A 25,104-nucleotide genomic window follows, 5' to 3' on the forward strand; every position below is an offset into this window, starting at 1 on the left:
TAAGCAGGGAGCTGAGTCTGAAGTGGAGCAATTGAGTCTGCCACTAGTGCTCATTTGGGATGCCATCTCCACAGGGGAATGTTTAACCTAATATACCAACACCAGATCTCCTGTCACTAGAGACTAACAGTTTCCACCTGAAAGGAGGAACAATGTGATATTAAAAGCCAAGTGGCACAGACAGAAATCATTTAACTCAGACCTGGAAGGGAGACAGTAGTCTAGACTATTTGAATGGTTTGGACAGTGCCTTTGCCATTAGCTCTTTCAAAACAATTCTGAAATGGCTTCTTCTTTCCTTCCACCGGGGTCTTGTTTTTAACATGCTTTATGAAATTTTTTATATTCTACAGGAATAAAAAGTAAAATCTGTAACAGGCAGACAAACCAGGCAATAATGCAGCTGACTTAAGGAACTGAGGACCAATCTGCCCAAGATCCTCTGTCCCTGGTTCTGCCAGGCAAGCAAAGAACAGAAGGCCTCTGAGTGTGTCCACATGGAGTGGCACTGCGTTCCATGTGACTGCATGAGGCACAGCACTTGTGTTGATTCCCATGGCACTGAGGAGTAAATGCGAAACAAACATGCATTGTGTGAAGGTAAGCTACTGAGACTTTGGGGTTGGTCTTACAGGTCTTACTTTACCTCGTCTAATAGTGAAATTGATCCTGAAAATCTGGTGCTTCTGAAAAAAAAAAAAAAAGCAACCAAACAAATATAATTTAGCAGAAAAAAAAAGTCAGGAGCAAAGAAGGAAAGAAAACGGAAACCATGAGCTGAGGGTTTTTGTTTGTTTTTAAATAATGAGTTTCATTGTTTGCGGCAAAAATATTTGGTAAAGCTGTCATTTGATATAATTCATTTCTCCTGTGGCCTTATAAGAAAAAGTTGGTAAATAAAAGATCAATGGAGTATTTTGCCTTGTGTTGACCAGGTTAATGTATGTAGCATAATGAAGAATTAAAATGGGTAAAAATAAGCTGACTTTTAGAGCAAAGAAAAAGAACTGCATGTACTCAAAGTCTAGAAATATGGAAACTTGCCATTTCTAAAAGCTAGTTGCTGCTAGATTTCAGACAGAAATAAAGAGGATGAATCAGACAAAAACCCTTCAAGACTCAATCCTGTGGTAAAATCCAACCAAGCTTCCCACGCAACTGTTGAGCTGTTCACCCAATCGTTTCAGAAAGCCATCAAAAAGGACTATCACACTCCTGAAGAAGGATGTACGTCAGTATTTGAGGCAGACCTTTTAATGTGATTACCAGAACATAGAATTAAAGCCTACTAAGCCTTTGAGGAATTTTTATTGCTGAGAGAGAGAGAGAGAGAGAGAGAGAGAGAGAGAGAGAGAGAGAGAGAGAAACATAAGCTGGATTCAAAAAAAAGTATGGTAATAGAGCATTTGTTGAATTTGACAATATGGATGCCAATGGTTCTTAATGATAGCAAGGGAGAAAACAGAATCTAGAATTTAATGTTTATTTAGGAATTCAAGGTAATTAAAGCAAAGAACTTCAGACAAAGGACAGAATGCTCCCTAATAATTTGATGATGCAAGCAAAGTGGGTATAAGTTGGAATGAGCTAACAGATTCAAGGAGGGTTTTGTTCTGGCTCATGTTTTGCTGTCTGTGATTAGGTGATTCCAGCCTGGACAAAAGTTGGATGGTATGTTCAGTATAAGCAGTCATAAGCAAGAAAGCAAACAGTGAAGTCCTACCATTTATAAGCAGTGACGCTGCAACAAACCCAGCAATTTGTCCTTTCTCAATCTTCCAATGTTATGATACAAATATACTTCTTTCTCCCTTACGTGCACTCATTCGCAACTGATTTTTAGGAAACTTAATTTGCCCAAAATTTTTCTTTCCAGTGGTATAATTGGTATTTCTGAATGTAAATATTTTATCAATTTCAATAGATGAAATATCACTTTTGAAACAACTATCTCGCATTCATATATACAGAAGGACAGTTTTGATTATTGATAATAGAACTCTTAGGACATTCAATGTCTAAAACCAAAAATATAATGGTGCCCTTTTGTTATCAACTCAGGAAACTGACTTCCCTCTATCCTCCTTTACCTTACATTTTCATCATCCTAATAATTCCAACAGTATTGTTAAAAAATGTCTCTAGGGTGACCTAGCAGCTGAAGTCCTTGCCTAGTAAAGAAAATGGGCAGGGGCCTGGCACGGGGGCCTAGTGGCTAAAGTCCTCACCTTGAACGCGCCAGGATCTCATATGAGCACCAGTTCTAATCCCAGCAGCTCCACTTCCCATCCAGCTCCCTGCTTTGGCCTGGGAAAGCAGTCGAGGACGGCCCAAAGCCTTGGGACCCTGCACTCATGTGGAAGACTGGAGGAGGTTCCTGCCTCCTGGCTTCGGATCAGCACAGCACCAGCTTGGGGAGTGAATCATCGGATGGAAGATCTTCCTCTCTGTCTCTCCTCCTCTCTATATATATCTGACTTTATAATAAAAATAAATAAATCTTTAAAAAATGTCTCTTGAGTAACTTAAATTCCATTACATCAAATTGTGATTTACTTCCCCTAGAAAATTAGCATCTATCCCTTTAAAACAGCAATATTTTGGAAAGTTATGACAGCATATAAGAGAAAAGCATATTCATAATATTTAAATTTCAAGCAAACAAAATTAAGAAAAATGTGTGCCATAAATGCATCTCCCATGAGGGAAGAATGAAAGAAAATAAGTTGAATAAAAGTTAAGAATGGAAATTAACTTCTTTTCTTATATACCATCGACACTCCAAATGTTAATAATTTAAGCTCATAAAATTTATAACTCTGCGCTTTACAATGTTTAGTGTATGTAGCAAGTGGTGTGGCACAGTAGGTAAAGTTGCTGCCTGCAGGCATCTCAAACGGGTTCCTGTTTGTGTCCTATCTGCTCCACTTCTGATCCAGCGCCTGATAATGGCCAGGGAAAGGAAGGCAAAGATAATCTAACTGCTATTGCCCCTGCTGCCCATAAGGTAGACCCAGATGAAGCTGTCTTCATTGTTATTTCAAGAATGAAGCTTCTATTTGTATAAATGGGTATTTTATTCATGAAAATATGTAAGGTGTCTGATGAATTTAGACATTAGGTAGTTAATATTAAGAACAGGAAAAATATAACAATTATGCCAAATTATAAATAGCATATGCCTAAATATTATATCATTTGCATTTGTTACATTGTAATTTATAATTTGACAGTACTTACTTGGTATGAAATAAATGTGTGGAATGCGAAATTATTTTAAAACCATGGAAAATCCTTCACAAAAATGATAACCTTGTTAAGCTTCATTCACATGCCAAGAGTGCCCATGTCTCACTCAGCACGTAGTTCATTTTCTCTGGAAGATGGGATCTTGTCCTACTCATGAAGATAACAGCAAGAATTAAGATGAAGTTACCAATCATTGTGAGCATTGCATATTTGAAGTAACATAAAGATCATTTATGACCTGAAAGACAGGGGAACTTTGTGTTTGTCAGATAATTCAGGGTGGATATGATTGAGAAAGTAAAGAAATAATTCTTCCAATTTAATCTCAAATTTTCCTGCATCTTTGATCACTAATATACAGAGTAAGGAATGCAATCTCTATGAGTGAAATTGAAATACTGAGATTTGATCATTGCATATAGCCTTTGCTTACAGCAGTTTTGGGTTGGTTTCTACTTGCTGCGCATTCCAAGTTTTACCTAATGGAGTGTTAGGTTTGTGCTTGAAAAGTGACATGAAACGGTGCATTGCAAAAAGTTTTAAAAAGAGAAAGAAGGAGGGAAATGGGAGGGGAACACCACAGGGGGGATAGGGTGGAAAGTATCACTGTGCCCCTAAGTTTGTGTTGTGAAATACATACAATTTATTCACTTTATGTACGCAAAGTAAGTCATAAAGATTTTGAACTTTTGAAGTTGATTTTTAAGTAATGGTAATATGCTTTAAAATTCTTATTTCTCATGTAAGTGAGCCTTCACTGCCACATGAATTACTAGGAATGATAATTTACTTATCACAATGTGTATAGATTACTGGATACATAGACTTCTGGGTATATAAAGACAAAAAGAAAATAAAAGGAAAAAAGGAAGGGGTATCTGGTGCTCACACACAATATTATACATGACACTTGACCAAGCACCACTGCTGCTCCAGCTGCCAGAGCATTCCTTTGCCCAAAGCTTCTTACATGCTACACAAAATGGCTCAGAGAAGGCCAGTCAGATTCATCTTAGGATCTCACATCCCATCCAGTGCCCCTCAAGGCCAAAAAGAATTGTTAAAACAATAGGAAAAAAAGTAAAAATCAAACATGACAACATTTCTGATGAAAAAAGCAATATCCACTTTCAAGTCAGATTGGTAATATTGGGCAGTTTAAGGGGTTAGCTCTTCTGCTGGCCTGTCCACAGTATCGAGACCAATGAATTTGAATCTGTTGCATTTTAAGGAGACTTGCCTATAGTAAATCTAGCCATTGAACGTTAATGCAAAAGTCCTGAGCAGAGAGCTAAAATCCCCTGGAGACAGTATTACCCTATGACTTGATAAACTGTTATTTCCTGTGATATACAACAACAACAAAAAACTCATCCATCCCCTTGCCAGTGATTATATCTTCAAATAACACTTTCATTTTGTTTATTCCTCTTATTCTAGGAATAATAACAGCTTTTGAATTTGATACTTAACAGCTAATCTTCTCAGGTTTTTTAACCTCCTCATTGCTCGTTTTACTTTCTTGCATATTGTTAAATGATACCTATAGAATAAATTTAGCTTCCACCTAGCTGCTCTTTAAAAATTCTCCATCATTTGTTTTATTTTGTTTGGTATTTCCAAATATCAACTATAAAAGATATCACATGGGTGGGTCTCAGGACGGGGCGTCTCATGCCTGGATCCCGGACAGCCGCCATGTGCTGAGCTGTCCCCGGGCCTGCTGGTTCCGGGGGCCGCTTCCTTCGGGGTGAGTAGACCGAGGGGGAGGCCTCCGGGACTGGGCAGGCCCGGGACCCACCCGCCGCCCTCATGGGGCGGTGAATGGGATTTGGGAGGGGCGCGACCTTGGGCCTGGGTTATTTAAACCTCCAGCAGCCTCCTGGCAGCTGGTGGGTCTCAGGACGGGGCGTCTCATGCCTGGATCCCGGACAGCCGCCATGTGCTGAGCTGTCCCCGGGCCTGCTGGTTCCGGGGGCCGCTTCCTTCGGGGTGAGTAGACCGAGGGGGAGGCCTCCGGGACTGGGCAGGCCCGGGACCCACCCGCCGCCCTCATGGGGCGGTGAATGGGATTTGGGAGGGGCGCGACCTTGGGCCTGGGTTATTTAAACCTCCAGCAGCCTCCTGGCAGCTGGTGGGTCTCAGGACGGGGCGTCTCATGCCTGGATCCCGGACAGCCGCCATGTGCTGAGCTGTCCCCGGGCGCCATTGGTGCCAGGCTCCGCCTGCTGGCCGCCCGGCCCGGGAGCTCTGGGGATTTGGTTCTTTGAGTTGCTGCTTAATTCGCTCCAGGTTGAACCCATTGTGCTTCTTGGACCTGAAACAGGCAGTAACTCTTCCTTAGCAAAACTTTCAGTCACAAATAATTCTGAGCACCAAATAGCAGTCATGCAGAAGCTAGGGCTTGGGGCCTGTCCTGCAAAAGTAGCTCCAACAGTTGGCCAATGTGTCAACTGATAATGGAACAGAGTAGATTAGGCACGACTGAACAAACCTTAGCCCACAAGTAAAACTAGAAACCAGGAGGGAGCAGAGGTCTTGCCGAGCTAGGTTCTTGTACCTGCTGGTCTGTTGGAGCCAGGGACGCTAAGCCACAGTGTCTAAGGCAGAGGTCGGGACAGGTGAGGAACTGTGCCAAGCTGAGTCAGAGCATCCATTGGCAGGCAAGTGATCTATGGCTGGGAACAGACCCAGTTGGGGAGCAAAGGGGACAACCCTAGCTGGGCTGAGGTTCCCACCAAGAGGCACATGGCCTGGAAGGGGAGCTGCGTTCTGATCTGGAAACAGTTGTAGTCTCCCTTGGCACAAGTGTGGACTGGGATTGGATGCACCGAACCGGGCCGGACCCCGACTCCCCCTGGTGTTCTGGAGGACCAGGGCAGATGTGGGATGGACTAGGCAGGGTCTCAAACCCCTACTGAGCCATGTGTGAGCCATATGTGGGTATAGACAAACCATGGCTGGGCTGGAACATCCAACAGCAAGAACCAGATTGGGTGGAAGGCCAGTCAGGAAAAGCCACAGTTCCTGTTATTACAGGAGGTGGACTGAGTAAGGTTGGCTCATGGACCCACTGGTAAGCGTGAAACCTGGCATTGGGAGAGGTTCTGATGGAGGAGCCTGGGCAACTCCTCTGGCAGGACACAGACCCGGCAGGTAAACGCAAGAAACATGATAGGAAACAGCCCAGAAAAGGCCATGGAAAGCTACCCACTGGCATACAATTGGCTGACGTGGGGGCAAGACCAGGCTGAATCTGTCCACATCATCCACTGGCAAATCCAGGCACCAGTGTGGGTCGACCTAGGGTTGGTCGCAACAAAGACTAGTGCACATTATGGAATGCCGAGGTGAGGTGGCCTGTACCGGAAGGGACCGCAGCGCCCTACCAGCCTGAGAACAAGAAAGGAAGTGGGCAGAGCTGACAGGGGAATAAGGGAGGGTTCCTTTGCAGGACAGCTACTTCCGCAGGAGAGCATGGGCTGGGATGGGGGCAGACCAGACTAGGCAGAGCTACCACACCTGTGGGCTTCGTGCGGACCAGATCAGGGAAAAGCCGGGCTGGGTGGATTATTCCTACTGGTGCAAACAAAATTAAAGTGGGCGAGGGTTGTTTGGGCTTAGACGCAGCATCAACTGGAATCTGGGAGTGGGAGAGGCCTGGGAGGGAAATAGTGGGCTCATCCCTCTTGGGTTACCACTTCCACAGGACATAAAACTAAGATAACTAAGATAGCGGCTGGGGTGGAATGGGGTGTGGGACAGACTGGATTACTGCTACACTTACTGGCAAACCAGGGTAGGGGGTGGGCCTGGTGGGGGTTATTGTGGGTCGCTCCAACCTAGGCTGCAGCTCCCGCTGGTTTATGTGAGGGCCAAGTATGTGCTGGGCAGAACTAGGCTGGACTGCAACACCCATTGGTTCCAGTGGAAGTCGGGAGTGAAAACAGAACCAACCCAGCAACTGCAACCACCAGCTGATTGGAGCGATGGACGGTGCCGGGCCCTGTACTTGTTAGCACATACAAGAAGTTTCTTTGGAGATCTTCCTAATCTAAATGCTGGACTCAAAACCCTAACGAAGAAAAGAGAGAAGACAGAACGGGTCAACCAACCATCTCCGCTATGATGGACTATGTCAATCAGTGGATTTTTCAAAGCCCTCATAGTGCTTGGAGTGGCAAGATTGACAACGATTCATAACTGTTGCAATATCAAACCCACTTGAGCAAGAACCTCAGCGCATGCCCTACATCCGGGATCTGGGGAGGGTGGGAAAATGGGTGGGCCTTCTCCCTTAAATAACCCCCTTTAAACATGAAGGTAACAATATGGAAAACATACTAGTATTATCCACTTTCATGTAGCCCTTGAACCTTCTTACCCTAATTAACTATGTAAAGAATGTCAAAATAAAATTTTATAAAAATTAAAAAAAAAAATAAAAAAAAAATAAAAGATATCACATGTTAGACATAGAATTATCAAGATATTTCATTTGCAGTTCATTTACTTTAATTTCTTTTCAATTTTTGAACCTGATGAAATTTTGTGGAAAGGAGCTAATAACCTAAAAGGTAAAATTTATTTTTGTAAGAAGAAACTCAAGGTCCTGGGTTTATTTAGTGCAGTAGAAGGGTGTTGCCATTGAAATTCGAGGCATTTTAAAGAGACTTGCCTTCACTAAATCTGAACATTTTACATCAGACCTAAATAATGTGTTATAAAGTAGTACAGCTCCATTCAGATGCCATCAGCATCAGCATATTTCAACGACCAAGTCACCCAGACAAATACACATTAAAATTATATGCTTTTGTTTTGTCTCATGCAAAAATAAGTCAGATTTGCTCACTCTTTGAGCACATCTGCTACTTGTCAGTTTTAACATGAAGAAGTAAATGAAAGACTCTCAAATGAGAGCTAGACCACAGGTTTCTCTTTTATGATAAAAATGAGTTAATTACTTGATCTTTTCTTTTAAAATGTTTATTAATTTATTTGAAAGGAGGATGTAAGGTAGGGAGAGGGGCTTCTTTCATTCACTGCTTTACTCCCAAATACCCACAGTAGCCAGGGCTGTCCCAGGCTCCAGTTAGAGCCCAGGATTCTATCAGTGTCTACCGTGAGGGTGGTGGAGATCCAAATACTTGTTCCTTCCCAACTTTATAATTTCCCAAATGGAATCACTTAATTTAAAGGTAAAAAAGAAAGTGCATTTTATAAAGATAAATGGACTTTAAAGTTTTCAAAATTGTAATAATCAGTATTTTAAAAACATACATGTATCTTACCCATTAGAGCCTGAGCCTTTATCTGTGGTTCTGTGCGCATCGATTTTATTTTTTCTTGGTCAACTACCATCTGAAAAATATCAATAGAAAATTCAAGAAGTAAACAGTTTCTAAATTTAAAGTATTTTTCTGAAAATACGAAATTGCAACATCCCACTGTTTCACAGGGACATGAATCATCTGTTTTCGAGCATATCCATACTCCATATTCTGCGTTTCCTGTGGCATTTGAGAAACACACACACACACACACACACACACACACACACACATCACATCGCATTCAAATTGTTTATTATAATGAATTGCTATCACTGTTTTATTTTATTAGTGCTTACTGCTGCTAATCTCTTATTGTGTCTATTATAAATTAAACTATTAGAGAACAAGAAAACAGAGTAAATATACAGTCTGGGATTATCCAAATTTTCAGGCACCCACTGGGAGTTTTGCAACCCAAGTACAACTCAAGTACAACTCAAGTACAAATGCAGAGCTACTTATTGTATTTTGAAATTTTAGGTTACATTGATGTGTTTCACATACAACTTTTGTTGTCCTGTTGCTATGCTAAGAATTCAAAATATCCCTGAAAGGACTGTTATTTCAAAATAATTAGATAGGTAATTGTTTCCATATTGTCTCACAATAATTTTTGAAAGGTGATTAAGTTACTCTGTCCAATAGATGAATTTTTCATTTTCTTAACAATGGAAACACATTGGCAGAAATTAGCAATTCATCAGCAACTATTTCCCAATATTTGGAGGTTAGCATTGTGGCATAATCAGGCAAATCGCTTCCTGAAGTGCTGGCATCCCATATGGGCACCAGTTCATGTCCTGGCTGCTCCACTTCCAATCCATCTCCCTGCTCATGGTCTGAGAATGGCAGAAGGGGATGGCCTAAGTATTTGGGCCACTGTCACCTAGATGGGAAGCCCAGATGAAGCTCCTGGCTCCTGGACTCGGCACTGATCTGTCCTGACCTTTGCAGCATTCTGGAGAGTGAACCAGTAAAGATTTCTCTCCAAGTCTCTCCTTTCTCTCTTCAATGTTACTTTTCAAATACATGAATCTTTCAAAAAGTGTTGTTATTTCTTTTATCTACTTAAAAAATAGTGTGACAGAGAGGGTGGGTAGGAGTGAGCAGTGAGGTCTCCTACACGGGTAGACCAAGGGCTTCAGTTACGTACTGCTTCCAAGGATGCATTAGCTGGTAGCTAGATCAGAAGCAGCGTAGTAGGGCCTTGAACTGGCATCTCACTACTGGATGGAGGCTCCCCATGCAGCTCATGCTGCTGTATCACCACACTCAGTCGTATTTACTATTTTTAAATGTCTACCACATCTTGGAAGAAATTATATCCCAAACAAACCAAAAACCTAGAAAACAACTTTTTCATTATAGTGTTCTCACCTGGGTGTTTTGAGGCAAATCAAGAAATCCCTTTTCTTTTTGAGTACTGTTAGTCTTTCCTATTAGTTTGTGAAGCACCAAAGCACAAATGTATACTGTGAAACAACAGAATCCAACTGCAACACAGGAGACATGAGGAAAGTTACCGCGTTCTAAATGAAATGCACTCCAAAGTCCCTCCCTCTTTCCCACATGTTAAACTCCCCAATTATCATCTCTGAACATTATTTCCATTGACTCCTAAAGTGTTAGGCAAGCTGACTGAAACCGTACTCCTGACAGATTACGCCTACCTCACCCAAAAAGAATACACACATGTAAGAAAGAGAAATAAACAAAACAAATTTTAAAACACAACAATCACTGCAGAAACTAATAATAAGTACACAAAGTACACAAGTATATTTATTACATTTTGCAAGCACTTTGTTCTACATTTCAAAAACGCCACCATCAAGCTGTTGGCACAAATATGTACAAAACAGATTAATTGCAATGCCTGCTACAAAGCACTCTGTGAAAATACAAACTCTAATACTAGAAATCAAATTGTCAACATCATTACATAAATTTAGGAGACAGCTTTAAAAATCATCACAAACTGTAGACACAGAACTGAAACACTATAATATAGAATTTAAAGAGCCCATTAATACTTTTGCTGAATATCTGTAATACTGCATATATCAGAAAAAAAATGTTGAACCAGTAAGATAATCTCAGTGTAAAAAAAACCCTGCAAATTAATACTACAGAATGCATAATCATGCCACAGATAACTCTAATATCCCCCTACCTACTACAAGAACTTGTAAAAGTACTGATGATGCATGATTAGTAGTTGTACAAAGATTGTTTCACTGAATAAGTTTTATTAGAAATGCACTTACACTGAGAAAGGAGTTCACAATGGTTAAGTCAGTGCACAATACTACCTAGATTTATACACTGACAGAAATGTCTCGTCAGGCTATATCGTTTTAAAAGACACTTTACAGCATTCTTGTAGCATTAGAAATAATCAAAAGAAGAGTCAAGGCTGAAACAAACATCGAATTTGGTCCAGTAATACTGATTGTTTTTTAAAATTTCTTTGATACAGGTACGTTATATGAATGACTATGAATGAACATTCAGTTAAAATGACTTACTTGAAATAAAAACACAAATGTCTCACTACACTTCCAAACAATACATTCTATAGTGGCCTCTGACCACACTTTAGAAAACACTACAGGTAAACCAACATAGATTGAAAGGCTGCAAGCAAGCTATTATATTAATGAAAGCCTTTTCAAATATATCATACACATTTTAGGAATAGTTTACAGAGGTGCAATCCATTAAAGTAGGTAAAACAGTTTCTGAGGGGATTAGTGTGCTTATTTTTAAGATACCACCTTCATAAAGGTAATTATTTTCCACATTAGCATATTAAAAGTTCCAATCCAGCCACTGCTTAAATCACAAGATCATTCTCCAGTAGTTCACAGTAATTGTTTCCGTTAAAATTGTCTCTATACTAATCTTTAAAAGTTAAGCCTGGTGTCACAATCTTATCAAGGCAACTAGCCATGCATTAGCATTACTTTTCTACATGCTCACAACATAAATATGAGTAATCAGAGAGACATACCTCTTAAGTACATCAAGAAAAAATACAATGTTAACAAAGATAAGAAGCACTTTTTTTAAACCTACTCTTATAAATTTAGAAATTGCACCTTAAATTGATGAAAACATTAGCCAGGGCCTTTAGTAATATGGCCACTTATCTCCAAACAAGATTTCCTTATTTTAACAAGAGTTATTATGATGGTATCTTTGCTATTCATAATATACAATGGTCCCTTTGAAGATTACCTGTAGTTAACCTAGTTACCGAAATCAAAACTAAAAAGTATAAAAAGCTATTTTCATTTCAAAGCATAGGAAATAATGAAAAAGGTGTTATGTATAACACATGGAATTGGTTAAAAAAACAAAATCAATTGACAGTGCTAGTGTTTTTGATCTTACAGAACTGTTAAATGAGTTTCAGAAATTTCAAAACAAACAAAGGCTGGATAGGAGCTTGTAGAAGAGATCGGATAAAACCAATTTAACAGATTAGGAAATTAAGTGCTAGACAACAAAGAATTATATTCAGGTGATTCATAGGTCACCCTACACATCATTGATGAGAAGCACTCTTTTTTTTTTTTTTTTCCCCAAAATTAGATGGTTGGATGGCCCTTAGTTAAACACCAATGCATTAAATGGTACAAAGGCCAGAGCCATGTGTTTATGTGTATGCATTGAGCCGCTCTTTGGAGCGAGTGGAATGGATGTCGTGAAGTTCTTGCTCCTCCTTGGACTTGATGTCCTCGTACTTCTGCATCCGGCAGGCATCTTTCACGTAGGCCCAGTTGGCAGACAGAACCATAAGGTAGTGCACCTAATTAAAGACAAACACAATTTATACTGGACACCGGTTCAGTGCATTCATTACATATTAACATCAGGAAAGAAATATTCAAAACATATAGTTATATGGGAAATATACAAATACAAACCAAAAGCCAAAAATTCTATGGTAATAGGAACAATGTAAGTAAAATATTTTTATTCCTCCAACTGAACCATGTTTGCAGCACCCTTTCTTTAGATATTTTTCTTCTTATTTTTCAAATGTGAAGTAACCCAGGACTGATTCGTACTATGAGACTTTTTGCCCATTCTGCCTTCATTTACCCAAATCTTAAAACTATGCACACTACTGTATCTATAATTCATAGTCCATAGTCACAAATTCTCTTATACAATTTGTATGAAACTTAGCTGAATGAATTAGGGGATTTGTTACTCACTGCACAGTTCAAAGAGAAATCTTGGAAATTCCCAAATGAGCCAATTAATTTAATTATCCTTTTTTTAATATACAATGAGTTTTCAATCTCTTCATGCTATAATTACAGGACAGAAAGCACTGTGCTGCATGGATTTAATATATATTTATATACACTGACAATCTTAGGAATAGTGCTATGCTAAAACAGGAAGAAATCAGTTTATATCTACTAATGAAATTATTGCTTGAACTGATTCAACATTGCACCTCTTTTTTTTTTTCTTATGGATTTTGATGGATGACTTGGAGAGAAACTCAGCACACAGTTACTTCCTCTGAGTTTTAAATGGAGGGCATTTTTTTAATCCAATAAATAAGTAGAACATTAGTATTTTGATAATTAGTGAGGAGTATTTTGAACAAAGATGCAGAATGATCCTAGAAAATTACAGATGGGTATAAAAAATGAAAAGCCAATTCTCAATAGTGGATATTTGGAATATTCAAGTATTTAACAGATAATCCAAAACATAATGTTAATATAAGAACATAGGAGAACATGTATATTTTTGTAAGTTATTTTAAAAATAATATACTTGGCTACACATTGTTTTTTTAATGAAAAATTTAAGCTATTTTATAGTCTTTAACACTATAGCACTTACAGTGATTGCTTATTGACCATACTCCTATAAATATATAAGGCTTTATCCATAGATTGAAACAGACGCAGTATTTTCTTACTCAGATATCAAGTGCAAGGCAGTAATCTGCCAGTTATCACACGGGCGTGCCTAAGATCACGTTTGGCTTCACTCCCAAATCCACCTTCCTTACAATGAGTGCGCATCTCAGGAGGCAGCAGGTGATGCAACAAGTAGTGGGCTCCACATCACCTTTGTTGGAAATGTGGACTGAGTGATTGGCTCCTGGCTTCCCAGCCCTGCTATTACATGCATTCGGGGAGTGTATCAGAGCGGCCCCTTCTGTCTTTCAAATAAGTAAAGTGAATAGATTTTTAAAATGATAACAAGTGCTGTAAAAAGTACTTGTCAAGTAGATGGTGCCTCTCAGTGAAATGGAGATTGAGATTATCAAAAACTTTACTCTTTCTACCTGAGAAAACATAGCCATTAATCATTAAATATGACTGCATGAACAACTGAAGAGAAATCCAGGAGTGTTTTTGTTCAGAAACTATATGCATGTCACTAAAATATCTACTGGATTGTTATGTGGATTTGGACAGCCATCCATGTTTCTGGTCTCACAGTCGGGCTGGGCTGCCTGGGACTGACTGCTTGGTTCACCACTGGCCAGACATGGCGATAGTTCCCCAGGGGATATTTAAGCATTAATTTAAGAATACAAAGCTTTTGCTTCATGTTCTATTTTGATCCCTCCATTTAATTAGCCAACATGATCTTATTAAGTGTTGCACATTCTGAAATAAAATTCCCATGTAGAGATTTATAATCACCATAGCTAAAACGTTGAGCTTGAGTTATAATTATCAAAATAGTTTAAAACTCACTTTCACAGTGGCATAGAGTCAGTTGTATTGAATATTTTAGCAACACTTTTTAATAAAATAACCAGATTAAAAACAAAAATGTACATGAAAAAAAAAAATCACTGTTTTGATTGGATTTGTTATTGTGCTAGTATTGTCTCATCATTCCAATTCTTAGCCCTTGATAAAAGATAGACTTTTTTGAAAAGTGCTACTTTGACAATATATTAAATAACATATACATAATACAATATTATATGTGTGTATGTATGCATAAATAATATATTTATAAATATGATATATAATATTTATATGTATAACAGATAAATAATATATTATAAATAATTATTTATATATATTATGAACCATAATAACTGTGCATTGAGCAGGAAATTTCTAGCATTCTACACTACTTATTAGATATGATACAGAAATAAGAACTAAAGATCTTGACTACAAAAGCTGTTAATGCTGCTCAGAAAGCATGCTTATTGTTAATATCTGCCCTTCAGTAAACAAACTACAATTTGTTACTGGAATAAGTTACAGAAAAAAAATAAAAGAGAGCGCGAGAAACAACTAGTGTTTTATTCCCTCAGACTCAATAAAAATCTAACAACTAGATGAGATATTAAGGACTGAACATATCTCAAGGCAAATGGATATATAAGGCATGAGTTTGAACTAGCAAAATTTATTTTAGTAAAAATAAATTGCTTTTTTCTAATAGGCCATATATATGGTTCCTGTTTATGCTCCCACTTAAACAGGAAATCACTAATAATATATATCAGAAATTGATTAGTTTTTTTTGAAAAATGAAATGAGATACATATATATGCTTGTTGCAAGCCGCATCTGTATGCACTGGCCACATGCTGTGCCTAAAATGGCGCCGGCCGGAGAAGCCACACCTTCGTGCGTGTCACGTAGCCTAGCGCATGCGCAGTGAGCTGCGGCGTGGCCGGCACGTGAACACTGGGGACTGACGAATCCAGTCGCCCAGGACCCTGCGTGATCATGACGCCGACCTATCATCGGCGGAGGCGGGGCCAGTCAGCACATAAGAGCAGAAAGACTGCCGGGGTCCCCCCCTTTCCTCTTCCTCATCTTTGTGCGCGCAATAAACTTTACCGCAGAAGGCTTCACTCGCGTCTGCCTCTTACTGCTGGGCGGTAAGACACGTGGGCGCGACAACTGGTGCCGGGAACCCGGGACCTGGAGGGGGCCTCCCGTTTCGAACGGGTGGAAGTCAGAACTGCGGCCAAAAGACAGGTAAGGAGCTCTGAGAGGGAGAACTTTCGGGTGACTAGGAGCATAAATCGGAGGTATAGGAACCACCGCCTCTGGTTATAGACATGGGCGCACGGTTCTCTCTGGTGAAATTTTTGCAGAGGGTTTATGCCCTCCGTAGGGGAGCGGTCAGAGAGAGTGACAAAGCCCTTCAGTCTGCCCAGGATAGTCTCTCAGAAACAGAGCGGGAGAGGAGAACCGGTTTGAAGCAAAAAATAGAGGTGAAATTGAAAGCAGTATCTTCCTCATCAAGTTCGGAGACGTCCGACGCGGAGGAAGGGTACAAGCGGGATAGGCGAGATAGGCGCTTAGAACGCAAACCCGCAGGAAACAGGGGAGGATCAGAAAAGGAGAAGAAAGAGAATGGCGGTGCTACTGCGCCGGCCAGGAGCGGCCCATGGCCTCAGGGCTCTGGAGCCATTACACTAATGGCTCCTCCTGCTGTGAGGCCATCTGCCCCACCCATGAGTTGTGGCGCAGGCTCCTCCTTCATCGATCCAGCCACACGCCGGGAACTTCAAAATATGTTCCCCGTCTTAGAAGAAGAAAGGGAAAGAGTTTACAGACAGGTAGATGCAGCATTAGTGCGAGAATTGGCCATGTCTGTAAAGCAATATGGTCTTCATGCCAATTACACTTTGTCCCTGTTAGAACGTATGGGGGGAATGAATATGACTCCTTCTGATTGGCAATTTGTGGTCAAGGCTGTTCTCCCTAATATCGGATCATATCTAAATTGGAAGAGCCTATGGCAAGAGCTTTTGGCTGAGACCGCCCGGGCAAACCAACAGCGCGGCGGTGATGCTTTGACCTGGACTTATAATATGCTTTCCGGACAAGGCCAATAATCTGATAATCAAAAGAGATATCCATGGCCAGTTTATACTCAAATTTCTACTGCAGCTATAAAGGCTTGGAAGGCCCTTTCACTTAAAGGGCAAGAGAAACTGGGCATTACACAGGTTAAGCAGGAGCCGGATGAGCCCTTTGCTGATTTTGTGGCACGCGTAATGCAGGCCGTGGAAAGGACCTTTGGAGAGGGAGATCAGAACACTAGAATGGTAGAGCAGATAGTTTGGGAGCAGTGTAATGCAGAATGTAGAGCCCTACTCAAGGATCGTAAGTCCAAGGGAATTTCAGATTGGCTAAAGGTTTGTAGGGATACAGGAGGCCCCTTAACAGCTCATGGACTAGCGGCCGCCATTTTGAGGTCTAATCATAGGGAGAGAATATCACCTGTGTGCTTTCAGTGTGGAAAACCAGGACATATGAAAAGGGAATGCCGTGCAGGGCCTAGCAATAAGCCTCCTGGGATGTGCCCACGGTGCCGCAAAGGTAGACATTGGGCCAATGAGTGCAAGTCAGTGAAGGACATAGAAGGACGCCCTCTCTCGAGCCAGGAGTCAAAAAATGGGAGATGGGGACCGAAGGCCCAGGTCCCCTTGACCGACCGGGCACTCTTCCGTCATGCACGAGGGGACCCTGCCAGGAGCGACACCCTGCAAGCCTGGACCTCTGTGCCACCACCGGAGTCCTCTTAAAACCAGAGGACGGCATTACGCCGGTACCGGTCATCTTAACAGACACGGTACCACCTGGTGCGGTCGGGCTTGTGATAGGCCGAGCAGCCTTGAGCTCTCAAGGTTTTATTGTAACACCTGGAATTTTACATCCGGAAGCTAGCTCCTTTTCAGTGCTGTGCTCAGTTGCACGAGGTGCTTTTGCTGTTGCGCCAGGTGATCCTATAGCCCAACTCATATTTTTACCAGCTTTAATTAGTGCAGATAAGACTGTCCAGACCCGAGTAGAGGTTCCTTATATAAATTTAATGATGGATATGGTCGATAGACCCATACTTGAGTTGCAAATAGAGAATAGACCGTTTATGGGACTTTTAGACACAGGAGCTGATAAGAGCATCATAACCTCCAAGTATTGGCCGCGTGATTGGCCTTTGATTCAAACTTCTCATAGCCTACGCGGTCTGGGGTTTGAACAAGCTCCATCCCAAAGTGCCAGAGCCCTACAATGGAAGGATAAGGAAGGCAATTGCGGGACAGTCACACCATATGTCCTGAACCTACCGGTTTACCTTTGGGGAAGAGATATTCTTCAACAGATGGGGATACGACTAGTCTCCAATGCCTCTGGTTATTCTGAAGTCTCTCAAAAGTTGATGGATAAAATGGGCTATATTCAAGGAAAAGGTTTAGGTAAACAGAGTCAAGGTATTGTCCAGCCAATTGAACCCCGGGGAAATCCAGGCCGTAAAGGTCTGGGTTTTTAGTAGCGGCCATTGGCGTGCAGCTGCCCATACCCTGGAAAACAGCGGAGCCGGTTTGGGTTCCCCAATGGCCGCTTTCTCTTGAAAAATGCCAAGCTGCTCAACAATTAGTTCAGGAACAGCTACATTTGGGACATCTGGAGCCCTCTGTTTCTCCTTGGAATACTCCTATCTTTGTTATCAGAAAGAAATCAGGAAAGTGGCGCCTCCTACATGATTTAAGAGCTGTAAATGCACAGATGCAGTACTTTGGCCCCGTTCAACGTGGCCTTCCAGTTTTGTCATCCCTCCCTAAGCAATGGCCGTTATTAGTGATTGATTTGAAGGATTGCTTTTTTTCTATACCATTAGCATTGAAGGATAGGGAGAGGTTTGCTTTTACTATTCCCTCCATTAATCATGAAGAGCCGGATAAACGATATCAATGGAAGGTTTTGCCCCAGGGGATGGCTAACAGTCCTACCATGTGTCAACTTTATGTTGCCCAAGTGTTACAACCACTGCGAGATCGTTTTCCAGCGGCCCGCGTCGTCCATTATATGGACGATATTTTAATTTGTGCTCAAGAGCAAGATCAGTTGTTACAGATTTACGTTGATCTGAAGCGGGCTCTACAGGATTATGGCCTTATGATTTCATCCGAGAAGGTTCAAATACAGCAGGTGAAAGCCTTCTTAGGGTCTTTAATTACAGAAACATATATTAAGCCTCAAAAGATAAGCCTCAAGATTTCTCATTTGCGAACTTTGAATGATTTTCAGAAATTAGTGGGGGATATTAATTGGTTGCGACCCTTCCTTAAGATCTCTTCTCAAGAGTTACGGCCTTTGTTTGCTCTGCTTGAAGGCGATTCTGATCTCGCTTCCAGGCGAACCCTCACCCCTGAGGCACAACAGGTCATAATAAAAGTCCAGGAAGCTATTGAAAAGGCTCAATTAGTACGCCTAGATCAAAATCAGCCTTTTGAGCTATGTGTATTGCCTACAGAAGTTTTCCCCACTGCTGTATTATGGCAACAGGGCCCGTTACTTTGGATTCATTCTCAGGTTTCTCAGATTAAGTCTATTCAGTGGTATCCATCTGCAGTCGCATCAATAGTGTTTAAAGGATTAAAATTAGCCTTAATTCATTTTGGGCGTCATCCAGACCGCATAATAGTCCCCTATACTGTCCAGCAATTACAAGTGCTGAGTGGGTGTAGCAATGAGTGGTCCATCTTAATGTTTGTCTATCAGGGAACTTTTGATAATCATTTTCCAAGGCATCCATTACTACAATTTTTACAGCGACATCCTGTGGTTTTTCCGATAAGAACCAGTGCCTGTCCTCTCCCTGGTGCTCTTACAATTTTTACTGACGGTTCCTCGACAGGAGCCGGAGCCTTAGTTGCCGGAGATACTGTAATAAAAAAGACCTTTGCAACGGTTTCTCCTCAGAGGGTAGAATGCCATATGGTGCTTTTTGCCTTACAAACCTTTCTAGAACCTTTAAATATTGTTTCTGATTCTCAATATGTTGTTAATGCAGTGAATGTTTTGGAGGCCGCTGGCTCTATTTCAGGGTCCGGCCCGGTGGCGGATCTTTTTAAACAAATTCAACAGGCCATCTGGCATAGAAGCCACCCCTTTTATATAACCCATATCCGAGCTCATTCAGGTTTACCAGGGCCATTAGCTCGAGGGAATGCTCTTGCCGATGCCGCCACCAGAACCCAAATCATGATTATGATGGTGTCTCCACCATCCTCAGGGGAGAGAGCCCGCCAGTTTCATTCACAATTTCATGTTTCAGCCCAGACCCTCAGACTCCGATTTGGGATCACTAGAAAGGAAGCGCGCCAGATAGTTCTTGATTGCCCTGCCTGCTGCGAATTTAGACCTGCTTCACATGAGGGGGTCAATCCTAGGGGATTGAGACCTAATCAATTGTGGCAGATGGATGTGACACACGTCCCATCCTTTGGGAGGAACCAATTTGTTCATGTATCCATGGACTCCTTTTCTGGTGTGCTCTTTGCATCAGTTCTAACTGGGGAGAAGGCCATCCATGTAATCCAGCATTGCTTAGAAGCATGGGCCGCATGGGGTAAACCTGAATGTATTAAGACTGATAATGGTCCCGCCTATACTTCAGCCAAATTTCGTGATTTTTGCATGAAGATGGGCGTCAAATTAGTGACTGGCATCCCTTATAATCCACAAGGTCAGGGGATAATCGAACGTGCTCATCGCTCTATTAAGGAATTGTTACAAAAACAAAAAACCACCTGGGAATCACTTGGCCTCGCCAGTCAGAGCCCTCGGGCCACTCTAGCCCTGGCTCTCTTCACCATCAATTTTTTACAGCTGGATGAGCAAGGCCTTAGTGCTGCAGATCGTCATTCCCTTAACACGGCGCAAGAGCAATCTTGGGTCAAGTGGAAGGATGTTCTGGAGTCCAAATGGAAGGGCCCAGACCCAGTTATTAGGCAGGCTCGAGGAGCCATTTGTGTGTTTCCACAGGACGCCCCAGTTCCGGTTTGGGTTCCAGCTCGATTGACTCGTTCCTGTCCATCACCGCCTTCTGACGTTTCTGCAACCGCTGGAGCGCTTACACCAGGATCTGACTTGGGGAAGATTCATGCAACCCCGCAATCAGAAACTCCTCCTACAATCCCACAGGACAATGGTGCCCCGCCCAGTGCAAACACGGCTGATGGTGCAACTAATGGTCTGTATGGTGCTTGTGAGGATCGTGATTGCTGAGCCACGATGAGGAGTTTTGAGTGCTTTTCCACGACCCTTACCGGCCGCCCACTCAGCCCGAGTGTTTCCTTGATTTTTTCTTCTTTGGATTTGCCTTTTCTCCCTTATGATGATATTAAGGAGAATGTGAGTAATTTTTTATTCCCCCTACAGGACGCGCTTTGTTTTCAAGCATTTCCTGAGAATTTTAGTGTCAAGGTTTATGTATTACTTCTATTCCTTTTCAAAATGTTTCAACGGCTGCTAATCTTTCTTGCCAGCTTTCTTCTTATCTTTTAGGAAATTGGACGAGAGAATTTGATATTCCACAGTCTGAGTTGTGAATTGCCATTGTCCAGATTAATTTTACACGGGTGGATCCTGTTGTTGCTGAAACCCTGGCCACTTGGATTTGGAACATCACTTCCCATACTAAGGAATGGGTGGGAGTGGTTGTGCTGATTCTGCTCTTGTGTGCAGGCTGTGCCTTATGCCTTTTTTGCCTGTGTCATCTGAGACACCGCGCTCAGCGAGATCGTGTGGTAATACATCAAGCCCTACTAGCCATGCAGTATGGTGACTCCCCCATGGTATGGTTGAGCATGCTTCAACGGGTTTAGTTAAGAGCATGGACATCATGGCTCCTGCACCTCAGGCCATTATGGCATTGCACTGAGTTCGAGCATGATGCACCTGACTAGCCCTTGCACCTCGCAGGACTTATCCATTGCACGCGAGAGGGTAGTCACTCTTATAACTGCCTTGTCGAGACATTGCTCTTTACAACCACCGCGGTTGTAGCCCATGACGGGTAAGATAGACCCAGACAATTATCAGTCTAAGACAGGGACTACGTCAAGCTACGCAGCCTCCCTATGACAGATCGTGCGCCTTGAGTCTACAACCTAAGACAGGCCCATACCAGCTTATTTTTTCTATTGTGTAAGAAGGGGAGAGATGTTGCAAGCCGCATCTGTATGCACTGGCCACATGCTGTGCCTAAAATGGCGCCGGCCGGAGAAGCCACACCTTCGTGCGTGTCACGTAGCCTAGCGCATGCGCAGTGAGCTGCGGCGTGGCCGGCACGTGAACACTGGGGACTGACGAATCCAGTCGCCCAGGACCCTGCGTGATCATGACGCCGACCTATCATCGGCGGAGGCGGGGCCAGTCAGCACATAAGAGCAGAAAGACTGCCGGGGTCCCCCCCTTTCCTCTTCCTCATCTTTGTGCGCGCAATAAACTTTACCGCAGAAGGCTTCACTCGCGTCTGCCTCTTACTGCTGGGCGGTAAGACACGTGGGCGCGACATATGCTAAGAAGTAATTTCATGCAAATGATAATCTTATATGTAAAATTCTAATTAATTAACTTTGTCACTTATTGTTGAGTATTTTAATCAACTACAAAATATTATTTCTTTGCTAATGACAATATTTCTTAGTATTTCATTGGTTACATCTTATTTTTAATTTTTTTACTTTCTAATTATTCCTCCCTTTCTTTACTTGTGGCTGATAAGACATTAAAAGCTGTTATTACCTCAAGTCAACTGTTTTGCAATGTAAATTGAAGGAGTCTTACCATAGCGATGACTGCTGCCCCAGCTCCAGCAAGTGCCACAATAAACAAGTGGAAAGTCATGTTCAGCTGTAATGAAAACCAAAGAGAAGCAAAACGTGTGTCAGAACCTCAAGGAGGAGAAAGGTTAGGAGTGACAGTCTCACAAACAAGGTGTTCCATGTTCAACAAAAAAGAGCCTGGGATCACTTGCTTCATAGAAAAGATTCATTACAGTGTCTTTCCAACTGCAAATTATTTAAGTCCTTTCAAATTCAAAATCTGAATACAATTCCATTATCATGAGGACATTGTGATTGATGATGACCTATTGTAACATTACAGCAATAAGCTATCTCTTTCATATAATTGAAACTTAAGTTTAATATAATTGAATTTTTCAGTCAATTAAAATTATTTTCTTGAAAATTTCAAATAGTTTTATCTTTTTATTGAAATATAATGTCATAATTTTCCATTTCATTTGCATTTATTCTCTACATCCTCTGAAAAGTATCACTCTCTTTAAAAATAAGTCTGAAAAAAAATAGAGGAACTTCAATCTAGATTCTTATGTTCTATAAAGCAAGTAAAAAAAGTAAGTTACTAAAATGTCTGATAAAATTAAAAGCTGTGGAAACACTCACCTCATTAGATTCACACATCCTCAAGAAATTCTCAGAGACAGTGCAAATTTTCTTTTCTTCTCCAATTGTCACAATCCCTACATTATGTAGAAAATTGGTTTTGCATTATAAATATTTTCATGAACACAGAAAAAGAGAAACATTTTGACAATCAAATCCAAGCCAGACATATTTCATGTTGTGTTTTAATGGAAAAAAAAAATCCATCACTTTCATTCTATATAATTGTACGTAGAATCATGAATTCCAAAGGTGCGCAATACTTTGGCCCTTAAGCATTACGTAATATTTTTAAAACATCTGACATCAACTGAATCTAGTCACTCAAATTTTCACATTCAATTGTAGATAATTCAGTGATTTGATTCATTAAAGCGATGGTGTAGTCATCACAATTATTTTGATAACTATGCCCCGGCGGGCTGAAGATAAGATGTTAATTTGTTCGGCTAGTACAATGCTTCTGTTAGTCTATTAAAACACACTGCCCAAAGGGGCACTTTCTCTTCAGCTAATATTGAAAAAAATACTGTAAGTGGAAAGGAATTTAATGTTGTGATCGAACTCATATTAATCCTTTCTCCAACCGCTTCAAGGCGCAAGTATATCAGAACCAACAGAATTATCAGAAAGTCTAAAACTAGCCCAGAGCTATTATATAAACCAGGAGCAATGCATTCTTTCAAACAAGAAGACTGGTGATTCACGGTTATAGTTCTAGATTTCATTTTTAGAGAAGACTGCTCAAATCCATTCTATAATAGCTGCTAAATTTTGTTTTGAGAATTACCATAGTGCCAAACATGCACATGAACAGAAAGGTTAAATGTTGTGGGCACTCTGATATCTAAGCTTCGGCATGTTCAGCTTTTTAAGCTTGCTTTAATAAGTAAGCACATATTTGCACCTCCTTGGCTTTAAAGTGCATCAGGTACGGTCCCTCTCATGTGCTCAGCAGTATTGGGGAGCGCGTCTCACTCATCTTCCTCCATGTACTCATTTTCTCAGTGCTTCTGTTCCCAAATTGCTAATCTTTCTGGCTCCTGCTTCTAAGTTCCTTGTCTAATTGCTTCATTTCAAGTCAGAAGCAAGAGACCTCAGCCATCTGTCTTCCTTGCTGGCATTATCCAATGCTACTTATTTAAATATTATTAAACACTCCAAAACCTGCAGTCAGCCTATACCTTTTACCTGAAATCTGTTCACTTACTCATTTTCTGAGCTCACAATTCGATTTGATCAATTGCCTAGAAATCTTAATTCAACGTATAATTTTAACTTCCCTTTGACTTGTCACGTAACAGTGACTCAGACACAAAGGACTAGCCTAGACAAGAAAGCAGTAACTGCTTTACCAATACATCCTTGAATTATATGGCAGACATGAATACAGTAATTAACAGTGCCACACAGAAAAAAATGAAAAATTTCCTATAAATGCTCTGTGTGTCTATGTTCTATGCAAGCTCAAGATGTTACAATAAAACATTAAAAATGCAAGTAATTTTATGGAACATTTAAAAATACAGAAAATCCTAATATGATAAGCTACCTTTGAGTTCTTCATACTTATCAGCTGATTCTTGTGCTTTTCTCTGGATTTATATGAAATCATCTGTTCACTAAGTGCATCTGAATGGATATTGAGATTCATACCTCTACGAAACAGGCTTAATAGTCATTGTACAGTAAGAGTTGCCATTATGTAGCTTAAGGGCTTTAATTTCTTCTAAGATAAAATATGCCATTTATATGCTAATGAGACAACTTCACAACATAAAGGAAGACATTTAAAGAACATTTTTTTTTAATTATTATTTTCCAAGATTAGGTTTTATACGTATGGGGATTCCTCCCTTTCACCTACCCTTCATCCTTCCCCAATCTCCCTCTGCTCCATCACCCACCACCTTATTACAAAGTCCTTTAGCAACAGTCACAAGTCCAATATTCTGCCATTTTAAGTGTATCATGGCATTATAGGTATTGGCAATGGTGGAAAATCTAGTGTCCAATTGTTAGGGTATATTTAACAGATTCATACTGCAATGTATCTTCACTTCTCAGTATGCTAGTCCTCATTATACAGTTCCTCTAGGTGAATATATGTGTATGCCTATTTACCAATATATCTGTTGATCTTATATTTTGCATGAATATTGCCTTATATCAGATAAAACACAGAATTTTTGCCTTTTGGGGACTGACGTATTTCACTGAGCAGAAGGGGCTCTAGTTGGGATCATTTTATTGCAAATGGTAGAATCCCTTCTTTTTAATGACTGAATATTA

At 40.9% G+C, this 25,104-nt stretch overlaps 1 protein-coding gene across 2 annotated transcripts in view; it reads right to left on the reverse strand.

Annotated features, from left to right (window-relative positions):
• Positions 1 to 10,341: 10,341 nt before the first annotated feature.
• The window catches only part of GPM6A (glycoprotein M6A), a 237,782-nt gene continuing 223,019 nt past the window's right edge, over positions 10,342 to 25,104 (reverse strand). For both annotated transcript variants that reach the window (XM_040966060.1, XM_040966059.1), the window contains exons 5-7: positions 22,813 to 22,889; positions 22,190 to 22,255; positions 10,342 to 12,399 (exon numbers count right to left, since the gene is read on the reverse strand). In XM_040966060.1, coding sequence (XP_040821994.1) covers positions 12,247 to 12,399; positions 22,190 to 22,255; positions 22,813 to 22,889 — 296 coding nt within the window. In that variant the 3' untranslated portion in view covers positions 10,342 to 12,246. The remainder of the gene's footprint in view (positions 12,400 to 22,189; positions 22,256 to 22,812; positions 22,890 to 25,104) is intronic.

The sequence above is a fragment of the Ochotona curzoniae genome, unplaced genomic scaffold (genome assembly GCF_017591425.1).
Source record: "Ochotona curzoniae isolate NIBS_2020 unplaced genomic scaffold, NIBS_Ocur_1.0 scaffold_4505, whole genome shotgun sequence".
NCBI classification, from domain to species: domain Eukaryota; kingdom Metazoa; phylum Chordata; class Mammalia; order Lagomorpha; family Ochotonidae; genus Ochotona; species Ochotona curzoniae.